This window comes from Phodopus roborovskii, unplaced genomic scaffold, assembly GCF_943737965.1.
Source record: "Phodopus roborovskii unplaced genomic scaffold, PHOROB, whole genome shotgun sequence".
Lineage (NCBI taxonomy): Eukaryota > Metazoa > Chordata > Mammalia > Rodentia > Cricetidae > Phodopus > Phodopus roborovskii.
This window is the reverse complement of record NW_026126482.1, coordinates 6399427-6418023: the sequence shown is the minus strand read 5'-3', so window position 1 is coordinate 6418023 and position 18597 is coordinate 6399427. Positions and strand designations below refer to the sequence as shown.

Genomic DNA, 18597 nt, shown 5'->3' with positions numbered 1-18597 from the left:
TCCTACTCTCACTCAGGTCCCTTGGATGTGAGCCCCCTCTTTTCCTGGACCCCTTGATCTCCCTCCTACACCCAAGAGGGCAGGAATGCTATAGAGAAGGGCTGGAAGCCAACTTGCCACTCCCCCACACTTCCTTTCTGACCTCCGAGAGGCTGGGGTCAGGTCTGGGAATGGGAAGCGGGACTTGACAATGAGGGCAGAAGCCAGGCATGGTGGTGGTCCTGTTTTCCCAGACATTCTTGACCTTGAGGGTCCCCAAAGCCAGGCCCACCATCACATCACAGATGGCCTAGCATCACAGCCACAGAAATCTCCAGGCTCTTATGAGGTAATTTTATTTCTTCTCATTTTAGGTAAAAATAGTAAATACAAGATAATCTTAATAAAGGTAAAAATACATTATTTGGATTTTGTTGTTTCTAAACAATGACAACTTTTCTCTACAGTACAATTTTTGATTTAGTGTTTTTAAACTTTTTTTATATAAACAAATATAACTATTTAGCTATTAGGCTATCTGGGTTCTCATCTGGCACTTGAGTAGGTCACAGGCCGCCCCCGGTTGTGTGTGTGTGTGTGTGTGTGTATACGTGTGTGTGCGTGTGTGTACATGTGTATATGTGTGTGTGTATGTGTGTGTGTACGTGTGTGTGCGCGTGTGTGTACGTGTGTATATGTGTGTGTGTGTATGTGTGTGCGCGCGTGTGTTGGGGAGGGATGAGAAGGGACTCACAGGACTGGGTGGGTTGACTTCCCAGGACGCAGCTGGAGTACTGAGTGGTGTGGGAGGGCACACTTGTGCATCAAAGATGGCCTTCTCCTGCCTTGGCCACTGAGGCTGGACCGGAGGTCTCATGTGTGTCTGATGGCATTGCCTCCCTCCTGGGCTAGGTGTCCTTTCCCAGCAGTCTAGTTTCACAATCCTGGGCCCAGGCAGGTCCTGGGCCAAGTAAGAGTCAGCCACGTGCCGTGCCCAGGACAGACAGAGCCAGGGGGATCCCCTTGTATCCCAGCGGAGCGGGGTGGAACCCCTCCCCAACAGGGCTGCGACTGGATGTTCCAGTCCGGCTTTGGAATGCTGGTAGAAGTCACAGGCGCCCTCAGGCACTAAATGTCCTTGCCCTTGTTCACTCGCACGTGGTCTTTGTTTAAGTTCTTCCCAAATTTCTCACTGAGCTGTTGGATCAGGTCTGCCAGCTCGCCCGTAGCTTGCGACTTTTCTTCAAGAAGCTCATAGCGAAGGCTCGAGATGTCTTGCTTGATTTCTTTGAGTTCGCCTGCAAGGACAGAAGAGGGGCTTCCTGAGGATGGGCATGTAACAGGAAGGAGGCACAGGTCCAGGGAAAAAGTGCCACCCAGCTGGCTTCCCACTGTGTTCTTACAGCACCGCCCCCCCCCCCCCCCATTCCTAGAAAGCCTCTTCCTTCACAGTCTGGAGAGGTGGAGGTCAGGGTTGCTAACTTTCTGGCAACTGTTTCACACACTGCTGGCTCCAGCGTTGGTCTCAGAGCCGGTACAGGTAGGTGTCAAGAGTGAGCAAGATGCTCGTTATCTCGAACATTTGTTTTCACCATGCTCTCTGCTTGATTCTGTGACTCTGTGCACCTGAGAGCAGGGCTCTCTATACAATGGGCGTAGCCCCAGGGCTGGCCAGCTGCAGTTCGGTTTGCTCTTAGAAGCAGCCTGACCGCCCCCAGTTCCAGCCTCCCTGATGCCCACAGCCGCCTCCTCCCCTAATAGGGGACCACCAAGCAGACACTTTCATTTTCTGTTTTCATAGTTACCCACATGGTTAGAAGCTGGAGGGGTCTGGCCTCTCATGTTCTAGACACCTGACTAAATTCTGGCAGGAGTCCACTGCGTGTGCGTGTATTACCCGTATCTTTTACATAGGTGCGCTCAAATATATAAAGTGCAGACATCTTATACACACAACTACATCCCCTTTTTTAAACCCCAGGCTCAGGGTATCATTTAAGTTAAAATGATATCAGGGCACCCATCCACAAATTGTGTATCAGTTACCTTCGTGTTCATCACAGTCACACACACACACCCATGAGGCTTGGATGACAGGACACCTGGTGATCTCATAATCGGGGCTCACAAGGACAGGTAAGTAAGTGGGCTGCTGCTCAGCCTCTTAGCTCTCTCTGCTCAGCAGCTAGATTGGGCACCGCTGCTTCTCAGGCTGTGTGCTGGGTACCCCAAGAGGAGGCAGTGTCACTCAGCAGCTGGGCTCCTTTGGAAGCCCCTTGTGACCCCAGTAGTGGGGAGGCAGGGTACCTCCACTCATGGACAAAGGGTAGCAAATATTTATCCTAGGTGTTGCATGATTAATAATAAGGCACCTGCTTCTTACCTAAGAACACTTGCTGAAAACAGACTGAAAAGTAACTCAAACGGCGAGAGTGATGTGGATGGGAGCTCCAGTGTGCATGGGAATAGCCTGCTGCTATCTACTGTCTAAAACAGACGCCCCAGGCCCTGCCACAGAAGCAGGGACACATCAGGCTTCGATCTGCACTGAAATCAGCGGGTACTGAGGAGGGAGGGCCTCAGAGAAACACAGCTGTTGTCAGTCTCTAAACCCAGGACAGAGGCAGGACTGGCAGCTGGAGCTGAGCTAGTGGAGGATTCTGGAAACGGGGTTCAGACTGAGCCTTTTGTAGATATGCCCACACACGAAGGTCTGAATGGTGGGCTTCTTGGCTATCCTCAATTCAAAGAGCTTTAGGCCAACTGAGGATGCCATCACTGTGAGAGGTGGCCTAATGTCCCACACTTCCATGATGTCCACATTGTCATAGCTGGTGGCTGGCCTGGGGGGTAAGTCATGTCACACAGCGGACAGGAACTAAGGTGACTTGTGGAATCTTGCCCTAACCAGCTGGCCTTAGGAGGATGCCCTGGATGGTCCAGGAGCCCATCCAGCCACAGGCATCATTACGAGATGAGGAGGTAGGAAGGAGGCGGGTCAGGGTATAGGTGAGAGTCGCCAGACGGGAGGAGGCGGTGGGATCGGGTGCGGATTCTGAGAGGTGGGTCAGCAGCGACCCCAGTGAGGCCCTTGGGTTGCGGCTCAGGCTGGAGCAGCTACAGCAGCGAGGAAATGAAGACCTTGGTCTCCCTACCTCACAGGAATGCATCTGCTCACACTGAAGAGCAGGGAGTTCTCCAGAAAGGGCACAGAACCCCAACGACACCACAATCTCAGCCCTGGGAGAACCATGGTCGACCCCTGGCCTGCGAAATTCAGAATTGCCCTGGAGTCCTCACGTACCTTCGTTGACTTCGTCATTTTCTCTGTCCACCTGGGCCTTCAGCACGTATCTCTTTATGAGCCGCTTCATGATTTTCTGAAACGATAACACAGGAGGGCTCAGAGGCGCTGTAGCCAACAAGGCCTCCTTCTCTCCTACAGCCCAGGAGTCGGCCCTGGAAGCCAGCAGGCTAGTGCCTCTACCCAGGGTGCTCTGCCTCCAAACCCCTCAGGAGAGGACAACAGGACACTTCCTGATGACAGGAAGCCAAGCCAAGGAGAAGGGAATCCTTGGATACATGCGTCTGCTTGAGGCCCTCAGTCCACGCTTGCCCTGGCCGCGCAGGGAATGCTGGGAAATGTTAGCAGGTAAGTGCAGCCTTAGAGGTGACAGTGAGTGAGTGGTGTGCTGGTCATGAGAGCCCCCAGGGTCAGCGTCCATCAGCCACACTCTCAGCCAGGCCTCTGGACCTAGATGGAGAGACCACTTCCCCCAGATGTCCACAGGACTGACCTGCGCCCCCAGTTATGGTGGAGCAGAGGCTTTGGCCCCAGCTTCCCGATAGCAGGAAGGCAAGCATTCCTTAGTGAACAGAGCAAAAACCACGCTGAAGGGACACCAAGAATAGCTCCGGGTGCCAGGGAGCCCGGAGGAGCTGAACTTTTTGGATTGTGCCAGCTAGTTGTTCCAGGGTTCCTGTGAAATCACAGAGTTTAAAAATATTCTGGAAGCTGAGATTTCTGACTCGTTCGAGATGAGCAGCATGGAGGAAAAGGGCCAGAGCTCCCTGCAGCTCCTCTGGCCAGTACCCCATTCACCTGGCCACACCCAGAACCAAGGGGACACAGCAGCATCTTCAAGAGTTCAGAAGCCTGCAGTGGACCTGGGTGCAGTCCTAAATCCTCTCTGATCACAGAGAAATGTAACTGAAATGTATTCACAGTGCCAGAGGCTTCAACGCGTTTCCCGTTGGTGTTTCCCTTCATGCCCTCAGAGGGGGCTGATGTGCCAAGGAGATGTCTCCAGACTGGGGTCCCAAGATTGTGCATGTCCTGAGCTGAGTTTCTTTCACCCATGGCCCCAGAGGGCCAGTGAGCCCTTCTCTGCCTGAGCCTGTGGGTCCCCCACCCCAGGGCTCTATGGTTTGTTTGGGTGCTGGGAACAGCTCATTAGCAAGCTGCCCTCTACTGGTCTTCATGCAGTGGGTGTTTGCACAGCAGGGTCTGAAGTGCATCCTTTGCTCTGGGACATTCTTCTAATCCAGGAAGCAGGTTATCTACACCACAGGACTGAGTGCCCACCCCTTGGGACCCTCAAAGGAAAAGCAAGCCAGGCAAACACAAAAATAAAACCTGCCCTTAATTGGTCCTCACAGAAGAAAATGGAGTTATCTCTGTACCTGTTAGTTCAGGAAATTAAGAACATTCATCTGCTGCACAGTTTTAGGCTGACCCAAGAGAAAGGGTTACAGTTAAAGTTAGTTGCCTTTCAAGGCAAACCTCAGTAATTAAGTGTCCCTGCTGGGTACATTCCTGTGCGCCTGAAATGCCAACATGTCTGGAGTCTGAGACAGGAGGAGGATGAGTCCCTGGGCTGGTTCCAGGTCTGGGCTACGTGGTGAGACCCTGTCTCAGTGAGGCAAGCCGATGGCTTCTCCACTTCTGGAGTCAGGAGTGAAGGAGTCATGATGGAAGGTGACAAGGTGGAGCTTGAAAGTGAAGAGGGATGAACGGCCCCCTTTTGTGGGTGCAGCAGCCATCACCGTCCTGCCCAGTTAGTGATTAGCATGCACTGTGCTCTGGATTGATCCACACAATTAAACGGAGTCTCTGAAATGATCCTCAGGGCTATGCTTATGACCACTCCAAAACGTGCCTGCCAAGCTCCGTTTTGAATTGGTGAGATCCAGCTCACATGCATCTAGGAAGAGGAGCAAGGGGAGGAGGAGGAAGAGGAGGAGGAAGGGAAGCAGCAGCTGCCACTCAGACTTGCCTGCTGCATCTTACAGACTGTGGTGTGTTAGTGTCATTCACAAAAGTGACCTCACTCAATCTGCCCAGAAACTCAGGGACGGGGTGTGTGTGTGTGTGTGTGTGTGTGTGTGTGTATAAGGATTGTTACAGATGAGGACTTATAGGCTCAGGGTATGAGGGACTCTAAGGCCACATGGGTGGGGGGGGAGGGGCATGCAAGGTTTAGGTTTAGTCAAAATGGAAACCAGAGCTGCATTAAAAGGTTAGTTTCCCGATGGTTGGGCAGTGCGGAGCGTTGTCATGAACTGGATTCCATTACGCTGGGCTGCCTCGGTGGCACCTCTGTCACGCGGAAGGGGGCCTGTTTAGGTGTCTGCAGATGAGCACTCTCACAGTGGCTACTGCAGAGGGAAAGAGTTGCTGGCACCAGATTCTTTGGGCTTGAGTACACATGGCCCATTCTTGGTTACTAAGGGCTTAATGTGAGTGTGGTTTCTGTGGTCTCGGCCAGAAAATCAAAGCTTTGCTTTGAAGCCCTCAATCTACATTAGGGCTGTAGAGGCATCTATACAGTACAAACAGATTGGAGTTAGAATGGCAGGTATGTGCGGGCCCTGTGACCCTGCTTCTCACCCCAAGGTAACTAGCGCCCTCTGGGGGAGTAATGATGGGGCCACAGACAGTCCTGGAGACTGTCCTTGTGGGGCTGAGTCTCTCTGGTCTGTACATGGTCGACAACATGGGGCTTGTAATGACAAGATGCTGGAGTTGCCACCAAAAAGCATAAAATGGTTGGCAGTACTCTGCTTGACATGCAGGCCAGAAGGTTCTGGGGAAGATGGTCATCAAAACTTCCTCTGCTTATGTGTGTGTGGGGTGTGAGGTGTGTGTGTGTGGGGGTGTGGGGTGTGGTGGGTGTGTGTGTGGTGTGTGTGGTGTGTGGGGTGTGTGGGGTGTGTGGGGTGTGTGTATGTGTGGTGTGTGTATGTGTGTTGTGTGGTGTGTGTGGTGTATGTGTGGTGTGTGTATGTGTGGTGTGTGTGGTGTGTGTGGTGTGTGGGGTGTGTGGGGTGTGTGGGGTGTGTGTATGTGTGGTGTGTGTATGTGTGGTGTGTGTATGTGTGTTGTGTGGTGTGTGTGTGGTGTGTGTGGTGTGTGTATGTGTGGTGTGTATATGTGTGGTGTGTGTATGTGTGGTGTGTGTTTGTGTGGTGTGTGGTGTGTGTGGTATGTGTGGGGTGTGTGGGGTGTGGGGTGTGGGGTGCTGTTTTGTGCTGGACTGTAGACAGCTCCTTGTTCTCTTCCACAGTCCTGACTTCATGAACCTGAGCTCTTCCTGGCTCCTGGCCTGGCCCCCATGCCTTTAGCTAGCAGCAGAGGTGAGTCTATGTATTGATTTCGGCGGAGAAAGACTCAGGTGGATGCCAATGAGACGCACAATGAGTATGAATGGCTTGTCTCAGAGACTTGCAACCAGGCACAAGGTACACACTTCCCCAGCACAGACTCCTGGGGTCTGTGGCCTTTGGGTGCCGGCAGAGGGGACGCGATCCTCGTTCCCTGGGGCCCAGTGCTGTGTTGACAAAGTGTCCAAGAACACAGCACACACTCTGTTCTGGAAAGAGGTGGGCGAGGTGCGGCCAGGTGAAAGCGTTGTTGCCCTCCAGGAACAGAAAAAACGGGGGCTTTAGGAAAGTGTGCAAGGCAGAGCTTGGCAGGGCAGAGCTCGGCAGAAGCCACACACAGCAGTCATGTTGGTGAGACAATGGACAGAGAAAGCACTGCCAGCAGCTTGTCTGTGACATCCCACAGCAGAGGCCTGCTACAGAATGCCACCTCCTGGGGAAACCAGGCCTGGTGTCACATGCCTGTAGCCCCAGCATTTGGAAAGTGGAGGCAGGAGGGACAGAAGTTCAAGGCTAGCCTTAGCTACATAGCAAGTTCACAGCCAGTCTGGGCTAATATGAGGCCCCATCTCAAAACAAAAAACCCAAAACACAACACCCAAACCACTGCCTTCAAATAACAACAAAATTAATCCTCTCCCTCCAAAACAACCTACCGTAAGGAGACACTACGTCATGAAGACTAAGGTCTGTCTGGACGGTAGGCTGTGCCCGATTCACTGGTGTGATTTTGGGGTCTGTACCCCTAACTAATTGACTCTTGGAGCAGGCCATATGGGAAATCATCTTCGAGGAGGCACACTTAGGCCTCAGCCACATCATGGTTCTACTCCGCTGTTTGGTCTCTTGGGCCTGCCTGCTTCCACATGACCCTTGGGGTCATCTCAAGGTTAATTTAGATGCTGAATAGATGACTACAGCTCAGAAAGGTGCCCACACACATAGCCCAGCTGGGCAGAGTGGCCAGGCGCAGAAAGCAGGGTCCTCAGTCCCACTGCCACCTCAACCCCCTGACCCCAGTGCCTCTGTCCTTGTTAGTGAGGACTACTTGAATAAGTAACCTGGGGTTTTCTCCGAGCTCACAAAATGCAAGTGAACAAAGCTTCCCAAGGTCATCCCTAGTCTGAGGCTGCAAACCAGCCAATCTCTGTCAGCACAGCAGGGCAGGATGGAGGGAGGGTGTGGGGCTGGCTGGTAGGGTTCAGGGACAGCTGTGAGGCCGATTGTGATTCATCTGGGTGCAGGACATTCACAGGCAATCATCCTTCCTTTATCTCAGAGGCTGGTCCTGTCCAAGGCCGGCCGTTTCTATTAGGAGTTGCTATCTTTTCTGTGACACACAAAATCTGTGCTCTTCTCGGAGAAGCTGAGAAATGGGAGCTCTCCCCCTGGCAGAGGATTTTAGTCTGTGATACAGCTCAGAGCAAGTCAAACTGGGCAGCCCCGATTCTGCACACGATTAATTTCAAGATTTGCCCATTGCCAGTGTTGAGCTCGTGCCATCTGATAAGACTCAAGTGCTCTCAGGGATGAGCTAGTTCTTAATTGAACAATTAAATCCTCTCCTGTGCACCGCTGGCTTCTGAAACGCGGGAGAGGAGATCCATCTAGAGACCTTTGTCTGGAAGATGCCAGGTCTGCAGTGGTTCCCCGCGGGAAGGTGGCCCTAGGGACATGTCACCTTCTCACCTCAGCCCAAAGTGATACTCAGGATAACATCACATTACAGCCAGAAGAAACTATGGACAAGGATGAATCTGCTCACTGTGGGGAGTGGGAGGCAAGGACAGATGTTCTGCGTGTTCCAGCAGCTAACTGGTAGTTACCATTCATCACTGCTAGAAGCCAGTTCAAACTGGAACAGAAAGGTATACGGGGATGGCAAGCACTTCTGTAGCAAGTATCTGTGCAGGTTGGCAGTCTAAAGACCGGCCACTGAGGACACACTGGGACACACACTAGTTCCCTGGTCCCTACCCTGCATCAGGTCCTACCTGCTGTGCACTGAGCTCCCTACCCAGCATCGGGTCCTACCTGCTGTGCACTGAGCTGGCTTTCCCCATTGCTGTTCCCAACTGAGATGACCACCCCTTATATCTGAAGGACAGGCACACAGTGAGTCCTCCTTACTGGTGTCTTCCTGGTCACTGATGCTAAGGACAGTGTGATGATTTCTGTCCCCTGCAAAGTTACCCCCCTCTCCTGGACCTCAGAGAACACAGGATACTACTCCCATCGTGAGTGGCGGGGCTCTGCCTTCCTTCTGACTTTGTCTTCTGCTTTCTCCTGTGGCTCGAGGCCCTTGGCATGCTCCACCCTTACCAGGAAGGTCCCATGGCTATTTCCTTTTCCTGGCTGAGGTCTTGGCCAATACTCCTCTCCAAGAAGATGCTCCCACCCCACCCCCACCCCCAACCAGGCCTTCCTGGGTGTCTCCAGTTTTAATCTTATTCTTTATTTCTTGGGACCGCTATCAGTTCGATGCCATATGTTATTTATGTGTTTATTATTTGTCTCTCCGCCTAAGCAGCCCGGAGGTGCCACTGAGGTAGGAACCCTGTGGGCATCCTCCGTCGATGGCACAGTGCCTGCCATGAAGCAGGTACTCAGCAGGGAGGGAACTGTGTTCTGTGTTCTCTCAGTCAGGTAATGGGACCCGCCTTAGTGGCGTCTGTCTCTGCCGCACTTAGGAGAAGTTACCTGGTATCTGGTGGGCTTGCTGAAAGGGTTGTTAGCTGTCACATTTTCAGAATTCCTCATGCCAGCCTGGTAGCGAGTCTTCTAGAACAAAGAAAGAAAAACACACACATTCATGACAGGGTTTAGAGTAATATCTAGACACAGAGGCAGCCTGTAGGGAACCTTCTGGAAATGGATTTGGAAATTCTTTGGCTTCCTAGACTGTTGCTTTTGGGAACCGAGTTTCTATAGGGTCGTCATAGTAACAGACCGTTGTTGGTCATTTGGTCTAGGAGGCCCTGAGTTTTGTATCTTTCTTCTAGAACTCCTTTGCTATGCCAGTGAACGCTCTCCACAAGTGGGAGACAGTGTGCAGGGAACTCTGTTCTCAGATCATCCTCTGGCTGCTTTCTATAAAAAGCTATTCTACCTCCATATTCTGTAGGACAGTAGTTCTCAACCTGTGGGTCAGGACTCCTGGGGTGGGGGATGGTGTCAAAGCACCCTTTCACAGGGGTATCCTAAAACCATCTGCGTATCAGATATTTACATTATGATTCATAACGGTAGCAAAATTACAGTTACGCAGTAGCTATGAAATAATCTTGTGGCTGGGGGTCACCACAGCGCGAGGAACTGTGTTAAGGGGTCCTGGCATTAGGAGGGTCGAGAGCCACTGCTCTAGGGAGTTCCCCTTTGCCAGTGTTATGTCTTTCCAGGCAGCAAGGAAGCCTGCCAAACTGACAGCGTCTCTGAGGGGCTTTGGGACATTCTGCTGGGTGGTGCTTTGCTGAGGTGCCTGGTAGATTCGGCAAGGCGTAGGCCCCTTGCATCTCCTAGCTCACTGGCTTGCTCTGTATCAGGAATGGCTGTTCAAGGAAGGAGTCAAACACAGCCCCAGCCACACTCCCATCTGCCAGCCCTTGCCCCGTGGGCCCAATGCTGCCTACCCGGAATTTGGAGTTCAGCATGCCCATTTCCACGTCGTTTTCACAGCTTTTGGCCTTGGATTTGCAGAGCTTTATGAGGCACATCTTGATTCTCATTATGAGATAATAAAAGGATTTAGGACTTGGCACTAGGTTAAAAGGAGCAGGTAGCGTTCTGCCTTCATCGAAGTAAGAAAGCCAGAGCTTTGCCCGAGCAAATTTCCACTCCACGTCCGCATCTTCCTGTGGAACAAGGGAGTCGGTCACACACCAGAGGCCACAGCCCATTACCTGAGCAGTGTGAGCAGGGTCCGAGTCTCCAGTGTTTGAGCAGATCACTGGGCAGGACTGGCGTGCTGTGGATGTGTGCCCATCTGTGATGGCACAGGACAGGGCTATCTCTAAGGACAAGTGCGAGCGTCGCTTTTAAAGCTCCCTACCTGCCTTGGCATTCTCGGTGGGAAAGCCCCAGCCAGGACTACGTCCATCCGTGTCCTGTCCACCAGCCCCGGCCACTAGTGTGTCCACCAGTATTTCCTGTTTGCAGCTCATAAGAACGGTTTTCACTGCAGCTTCATCCTTCTTGAAATTCACAGCTCTGGCCGCTACACATCGAGTTAGCCATCTCTTAGCAGAGAGTCACCCAGAAATGTGCTATGAGCCTAAGGTGATGGGGTTTAAAATCATGCCTGTCTGGTTTAAAAGTTTCCTACTAACTATGCGACTTCAGCCCGTGAATCCATAGACTGTGGGTAGCACCGCCTCCTTCACATTATTCCGAGGCAGGCATCAAGTGTGTGCTTGCTTACACAGGCAGTGGCTACACGCCAAGGCACCATGAGCCCATCAAGGATGCACCCGTGCAAGCCTGCTGGGGTGGACCACTAGGGTATAAGCCTACAACCAGCAGGTTGCCTTTGCTTTCTATTGTTAGGCTGCACATTTGACCTGGGTATACTGGGACAGGACAAATGGATCCTGTGGACTAGAAGCTTTGTGAGGATTGGGGGTCACCCCTGGTGTAACAGGGAGCCTGGGATTGAGAGGAAGGCTGGTACACTGGTAAGGATATGACTTCAGGAGCCTGCATGGGTTCAAGTCCTGGCATGGTCCTTACTAACTATGAAACTATGGTGTCTAACTTAGCCGTTCTGGCCATCCATTGTCGAGTTTATAAAATGGGAATAGCGCAGTAATCACCTGCGTTTCTTACCTCCATAGCTGGGCATGGGCCTTGCCGTCAGCTGTCAGTCACAGCAAACTTTCTACCCCATGTTTTCTAAGGAGGAAGCATGTCCTTTGGAACGCACAGCCTGGCCAATGGCATGGTGGGTTAGATCACCCATCAGCCCACCTTGGACTTGATCAAGAGATGTGCCAGAGCTGAGAGAGAGTCTGTGTTGAGGCTGGCCCATCTTGGGGTTCAAAGCCTGTTCATGGCTGATATTAGAGCTGGATGGTTCTCAACCAGCTCGGGGAGGGGTGAGGTAGAGTCACCAGCCGGAGCGGTGCTGAGGAGTGCGAACCGCTGGCCGTAGAGCGTTTTCCCATTTTTAGGAGAGGATTGTTGGACCAAGGGACTCATTTAAATGCCGACACAAAAGATCAGGTGGAGGGGCCCCCTACCCTCCAGCCTCCTGCCTCTTCTCCTCACCCAGTGTGTGCCCCTGCTGTGTGGAGAGCACCACTCTGTCTGCCCCTCTCTGTCCTGAAACATGCGGATCCGATCTATAGTCTGGGATGATGTTTCTGGGAGAGCAGGCTACCGGCTGGACAGTGCCCTCTTAACACTCACTCATTGCAGCCCTAACCCCACGGCTCCGGGATGGGACTGTATTTGCAGACAGGACCTTTTAAGAAGGTGCTTGAGGTTAAATGAGTTTATAAGGGCAGGACCCTGATCAAATAGGATTGGCAGAAAAGCTACCTAAAGGCTGCTATCTGGATGCCAAGACGGGCGGCCAGATGAAACCATCTGCCCAGACCTTTACATCCTCCAGCCTCTAGAACTACGAGGTAATAAATGCCTGACATTTAAGCCACATAGTCTGATTTTATTATTTTAAATAAAGCCATATTAAACTAACTTCTTTATACTTCTATAGGAGAACCATGAAAATAATCATTTCTTATCCTTTAAGCACAGGGTTTACTGGAAAATGTAAAAGGCTCCGCTTGAGCCTTCTTCCAACTCCCTGCCCCACAAGAAGATTGTGACCTCATCCTTGGCAATCATTTTCTTCCATTTTTCCTGCATGTTTGCATCTGTGTAAATATATATATATATATATATATATATATAATTTGCCTGTTTATATTCAGAGAAATACAACTTGCATGTTTTCATTTAATGATATCTGAGGAATTTCCTCATAAATTACAAAGCATAAGAAGGTATAAATTGGAAGGGACCCTGTCTGTCACCTTCTTCCCCTAAGTCTACCAGTGTATGTGTAGGGAGATGTACATGCATGAATATATGAGTGTGCATGAGTATGTGTCTGCATGGAGAGGCAATGATTTATGTTGGGGCTCTGTCTCCAGTGCCCACCACTGTCCACCTTATTTGGGGGGATAAAGGCCTGTCACTGAATCTGGAGCTCACTGACTAGCTGGCCGGCTGTCCTGACAGCTCACAAGATCCTGCTGGTTTTGCTTCCCAGAGCTGGGATTACACACACACATATGCCACCATGCCTGGCTTTTTGCATAGGTTCTGGGGGTCTGGATTCAGGTCCTCCGCGCACTTTACCTACACGGAGCCACCTCCCCTGCCCTGCTTTCTGTTTTTTTCCTATTAGCCTATGAGCTCCTTGGGGGCAGGGACTTATTTATCTGCATCATCACTGCGCAGGCTCAGCGCACAGTAGACCCTTATAAGAAGCATGGGGCAGGCAGAAGTGATGGGGGAATGTCCCTTCTGTATGTGTATGTTTTTCTTATTGGTTGATGACTAAAACACTGATTGGCCAGTAGCCAGGCAGAAGGAATAGGCGGGACTACCAGATGAGGAGAATTCTGGGGAGAGGATGCAGGGAGGAGCCTCTGGGGAGACGCCATGTAGCTGCTGGGAAGGTAGGACACCAAGCATTCTCTGGGAAGATAAGGCCATGTAGAAATTCATAGATTAGTAGTTATGGGTTAATAATTAAGAGAGAGTTAGCCAGTAAGAAGCCTGAGCCGTGGGCCAAACAGTTTATAATTAATATAAGCCTCTGTGTGTTTAATTGGAGCTAAACGGCCGTGGGACCAGATGGGTCAGAAACTCCATCGACACAGAAGGGAAACAGGCATACAGCTACTCTTGGGTGCCTTGTGTGAAGGATACTCAATCCTGCTTCCTTCTGCTCTTACTGAGCCCTCCCATGTGGTGGGTAGCAGTAGGGCTGTGTGACAGACTGACAGGACACTTCTAGCACGGTCCAGGAAGGGTGTCTGTTACTGTTTTAGCTTCATACGTGAGACAACAGGCGCGTTTGCTGTCACCACCCTCTTTGCTGAAGTGCTGTGATTAGCCAAGGCAGGGAGCACACTGAGCTGGCTTACCTCAATTTCCTGGTAGGAGTTGTTGATCATGGCTATGAGCATGTTGAGCAGCACAACTACCATAGTGACGTTGTAAACACCGTACAGCACGTAGCCAATGTTCTCGATGAATTTGTGGTCGTATTTCAGCACCACCGAGATCACCTCTGACAAGCCAAATATGGACCAAAACAGGGTTTTAAAGCTTTCTTCAACTCTGCGAGGAAACAGACAGTCCTTTCATGAAGCTGAGCCAACCAGTTTACACTTTAAAAATGCAAGCTGACCCTCCATTAACTGGCTTTAGTGCCCCCCCCGCCCCCCCCCGGCACAGGTGAGGCTGTGGTGGCTGTTGATGCCTACATTCCGAAATACTGAAGTACCCAGATTTCTAAGAAGACTCAGAGACTCTTACGTGGCAATTTCTTCCTTTTAAAATTCAGTTTTGCTGGGGCTCCTGGCTGAGACACCGTTTTTATCCTGCTGTAATTAATCAGACATCTAAAATTAAACACGGGGCAAATGTTCCCCCTTGAGTCTCAAGAAAGCAAGCTGTTTCTTCAGTGGGCTCTCACATGGCTCTTCACAGGCTACATGGCCTGTCCATGACCTGTGTCTGACGGACTGAGCTGGCATTGCCGCCTGACACTTGGCCTCATGTCTAGCCCCACCCTATTACCTGAGGCCAGTCAATAAATGAAGGCCTCTAAACCAGGGTGGGTTGGTTTGGTGGTCTGAATATAATTGACCCTCATAATCTCATAGGGAGTGGCACTATTAGGAGGCGTGGCTTTGTTGCAGTGGGTGTGGCCTTGTTGGAGAAGTGTGACACTGTGGGGGTGGCCTTTGAGGTTCCCGTGTTCAGGATACTGTCCAGAGTGTCAGTCTACTTCCTGTTGCCTGCAAGATGTAGGACTCTCAGCTTCCTCTCCAGCACCATGGCTGCCCGCAGGCCGCCATGCTTCCCGCCATGATGATAACGGACTGAACCTCTGAAACTGTAAGTGTCCCACCTCAAATGTTTCCTTTATAAGAGTTGCCATGGTCTTGGTGTCCCCTCACTGCAATAAAAACCCTAACTAGGACAGCTGGTTAGAAAAGAGGCTGAGGCCAATGTCCACACCATTCTAATTCTACAGTTGTCACATCTGGTAGGTGCCATGCATGCTCCAAAGGTGGGCCAGGGAAGACCCAGCCTTAAACACTTTGCTCTTTGACCCTTTGAAGTTACTGAATACGGTGGTTTCAATCCCAAGTTCACAGGCCTAACCTTCTGGCCATGGTTCTGTATATTATTACATAGACACCAATAAAAGATGGAGATTGTGCTTGGGTGCCTTAGAATATGCTTGTGTATTAGGGGCATAACGTTCAACTCTTTAGTCTGCATCCAAGTTTTCACCGCCATTATAAGACAGGACTTTTCTTTTTTCCTAACATTCAGATTTGCGACACCCACCCACAAATGACCAGGATTAACTTGAGCTCACCCCACCCCATCAGAGTTTCTTAAGCATTGAAATTTATTTGAGAAACTGTATAAATGCTGGTTTCCCAACTTGGGCTAAAAATCCAGTCTTAGTTTGCATGAATTTACAGCTTCCCTGCATGTGAGAATGTGGGGGGTGTCTAAATGTGGCATGTGAGTTAGGGGTTAGTGTGCACAGGGGTGTGTATGTGTGTGGGGTGAGGGTTAGTGTGCACAGCCAGCTGTGTGGCTCATTCCCTATGCACCCCAGAGTCCCGAGAAGCTGTGAATTTGTAACATTTAATCAGGAATTCAGTAGCAGGTTTGTTTCATTTTGGAGACAGGGTCTCGCTCTGTAGCCTTGACTGGCCTAGAACTCACTTTGTAGATCAGGCTGGCCTTGAACTCAAATAGACCTGCCTGTCTGTGCTTCTGCCTTCCAAGGGCTGGGATTAAAGGCATGCACCACTATGCCTGGCTCAGCAGCAGGGTTTGAAGACTGGATACAGAGCCATTGCTGCAGAGCTCTGGGTCCCAGTGCTGTTGTAGACAGGGACAGCAATTTCTTTCCACATGACGTCCAATCCATTTTATGTGAAGACATGGTGTCACTGTGTGTGAAGGTTCACTGAGGCACCATTTCCCACCATGAATGAATTACTGTTATCTGCTGGGAAGGAGCCAGGGCATAGACAGTCTTAGATGGATAGGATGAGCCCCAGACCCTACACTGGAAGGAGCCAGCAGCTCTCCGTCTCTTGCACAGTCATCCCTTCTCAAAGGATCCAATGAGAGGTCCTAGCCATGCTGTGTGAGGAGAGCTGGGAAACAAGTTCTGGCCCAGGAGTGTGCACTTGTCCTGAACAATAGAAACAGTGGCTAGTACCTGTGACAATGAGATGCTTCACCCAATCTCATCTTCCGTTCTTTACCCTGGATCACCCCATACGTCCCTGGTGGACACAGGGAGGTCACATGGAACACATGCATGACTAAGCATTTACATTTCAGTTAGGGAAGGTGGCTCAGATTCAGAATGCACGGTTTATCACCATGATGCTTGCCTCTGAGCCTTCATCTATTCCCAGCTCCTTCACGTGGGCATTCTGTCTGTAACCAGAAGGAAGCAGAGCCGCCCATCTAGCAGACTGTGTTCTGGTAGTAAGTGTGTTCAGTGTGGTTTATTGGTAAGTGTGTTCACAGTGTGGGCTCTTGTGTTCACAGTATCTTCTCCTGGTAAGTGTGCTCAGTGTGGTCTCCTGGTAAGTGTGTTTGCAGTGTGATCTCTAAAGTGACAGCTCAGTTCTCACCCTGACCCCAATCCAGGATGTTTGACATCCCCTCTACAGTGCACTGAAGGACTGACCTCTGAACTTCCATTTAGCCTTATCTCTAGGGGTTAATTACAAGAGGCCCAGCTTGTAGGGCTTGCCGGAGTGGAAGCCTCCTCTCCAGAGGGATATCCCCCACACTGACTGGGAAGGGGCTTAGCCAGACTGCAACAATCTCTTCCAGGCTCTCGAGGGGGCCATCTGGGCTGGGCTTGTGTCTGGACCCAGCCAGCTCCATAGGGGCTCCATAGTGTACTCACTGTGAACAGACTACTGCTTGCTATTATTATTGGAAGGGAACCTTACTGATTGACAGATTATCTAGGCTAAATTGTGGGTGGCATAATATTTTATCTAGACTGACACAATCTGAATAGATAAATTCTGAGTGGAATTGGAAAGTGAAAATTGGAAACAATTCCTATGACCAACACTGGCATATGATGTCGTTGAGAATTTACTAGATGATCTTGGCTTGGGGAAATTTTCAGAAACTATGAATACAAACATCGAGAGATCCAGTTACAAAGAAAATTAGTTCCCGAATGTCAAAATCACAGTGAGTCAGAAACAAGTGGTAAAAGGACTGCAACATGGGCTGGCAGATGCACTTGAGTCTGCAACGTGAGCGGACAGACACACTTGACTCTGCAACGTCAGCGGATGGATGCACTTGAGTCTGCAACGTCGGCTGACAGACACACTTGAGTCTGCAATGTCAGCAGACGGATGCACTTGAGTCTGCAACGTCAGAACCTTCCCTGTCTGTTTGGCCAAATGCCCAACAAGATGCTCCTCAAGGTAGGAAGGCGCATTTGGTCTCATGACTTGAGAAGACATGGTGGTGGGAAGCATCATGGTGGCGGGAGAATGAGGCTGTTTGTTCCCATCTCAGTGGTCAGGAAGCAGGCAGGGGCTCAGATGAAGCCGGGGTCATACTATAACAGACAAAGCCTTCCTCCAGCCAGCCCCATCTCCTAAAGGATCCGTAACCCACCTACACAGACACATGAGCCTAGGGGTGGGGGTATTTAAACTCAAACCACACAGCCAAAAATAAATAATGTCTTCGGGACAGTCTCACATAGCTCAGGCTGGCTTTGAACTCAATTTGTCGCCAAAGCTGGTGGCCCTGAACCTGATCCTACTGCCTCCTCCTTCCAATTGCTGGGACCACAGGTTTGTGCCAACACACTCAGCTTCATAACACTTCTCTGCATCAGTGTGGAAGCAACAGACATTCTAAGAAAGGGTAGGATGTGTTTGTCAGGGAGATGCCAATGAAAAATGTACGCTTTTTGACGTGCGGAGCTTTACAGTCTATGTGAGATGCCAGGTTAGTATCTTCCAGTCCAGGGTGTGGCAGAAATAAAACAAAAAGAAGAAACTCAGTCGCACTACCGCTAGTGGGAAACCATGTGTGTTACCCGCATCTACGAAGCCTACATAATACATCCTTAGAAATGGTCTTCAGATAGAGCCAGGAAAACATCACTGAGCCCAGTGGCTTGGGCCCTCGAGCTAGCCCCGGTGTCCTGGGAAAGAACGGTGTCTTGATCACCATCTACCATTTATTTACTATCTAATTACCAGAGACAGGGTCTCACAATGTATCCTAGCCTTGAAATCACGGATTTCCTTTTCCCTCAGCCTCTTGAGCATGGGCATCATAGGTTTGAGACCTTCTGCCTGGATCATTGCCTAGAATTTTCAGGACCCACCTCCTGTTTTGACAGGAGGCAAAAGGTCTATCCTCATCACCATCACCTGTGATGATGTGTTATTTATGCTTCATTAAAGCTTGCCTGAGGATTCAGAAAGCACAGTCAGCCACAAGCCATAGAAGCCAGGCACACACCTTTAATCCCAGCAGTCAGAAGCTAGGAGGTGGTGTTGCACACCTTTAATCCTAGGACTCAGGATTAAGAGGTAGACGGATCTCTGTGAGTTCAAGGCCACCCAGGGATACACGAGATTGAATCAGTGTAAAAGAGTAACATATCACATGCCTTTAATGCCAGCT

General features: G+C 50.6%; 1 protein-coding gene across 1 annotated transcript in view; it reads right to left on the bottom strand.

The window, feature by feature from the left end:
* Nucleotides 1-1099: 1099 nt before the first annotated feature.
* Nucleotides 1100-18597, bottom strand: part of Trpc7 (transient receptor potential cation channel subfamily C member 7) — a 117317-nt gene continuing 99819 nt past the window's right edge. The window contains exons 8-12 of the mRNA XM_051194181.1: nt 13797-13992; nt 10272-10493; nt 9343-9423; nt 3284-3359; nt 1100-1277 (exon numbers count right to left, since the gene is read on the bottom strand). Coding sequence (XP_051050138.1) covers nt 1108-1277; nt 3284-3359; nt 9343-9423; nt 10272-10493; nt 13797-13992 — 745 coding nt within the window. The 3' untranslated portion in view covers nt 1100-1107. The remainder of the gene's footprint in view (nt 1278-3283; nt 3360-9342; nt 9424-10271; nt 10494-13796; nt 13993-18597) is intronic.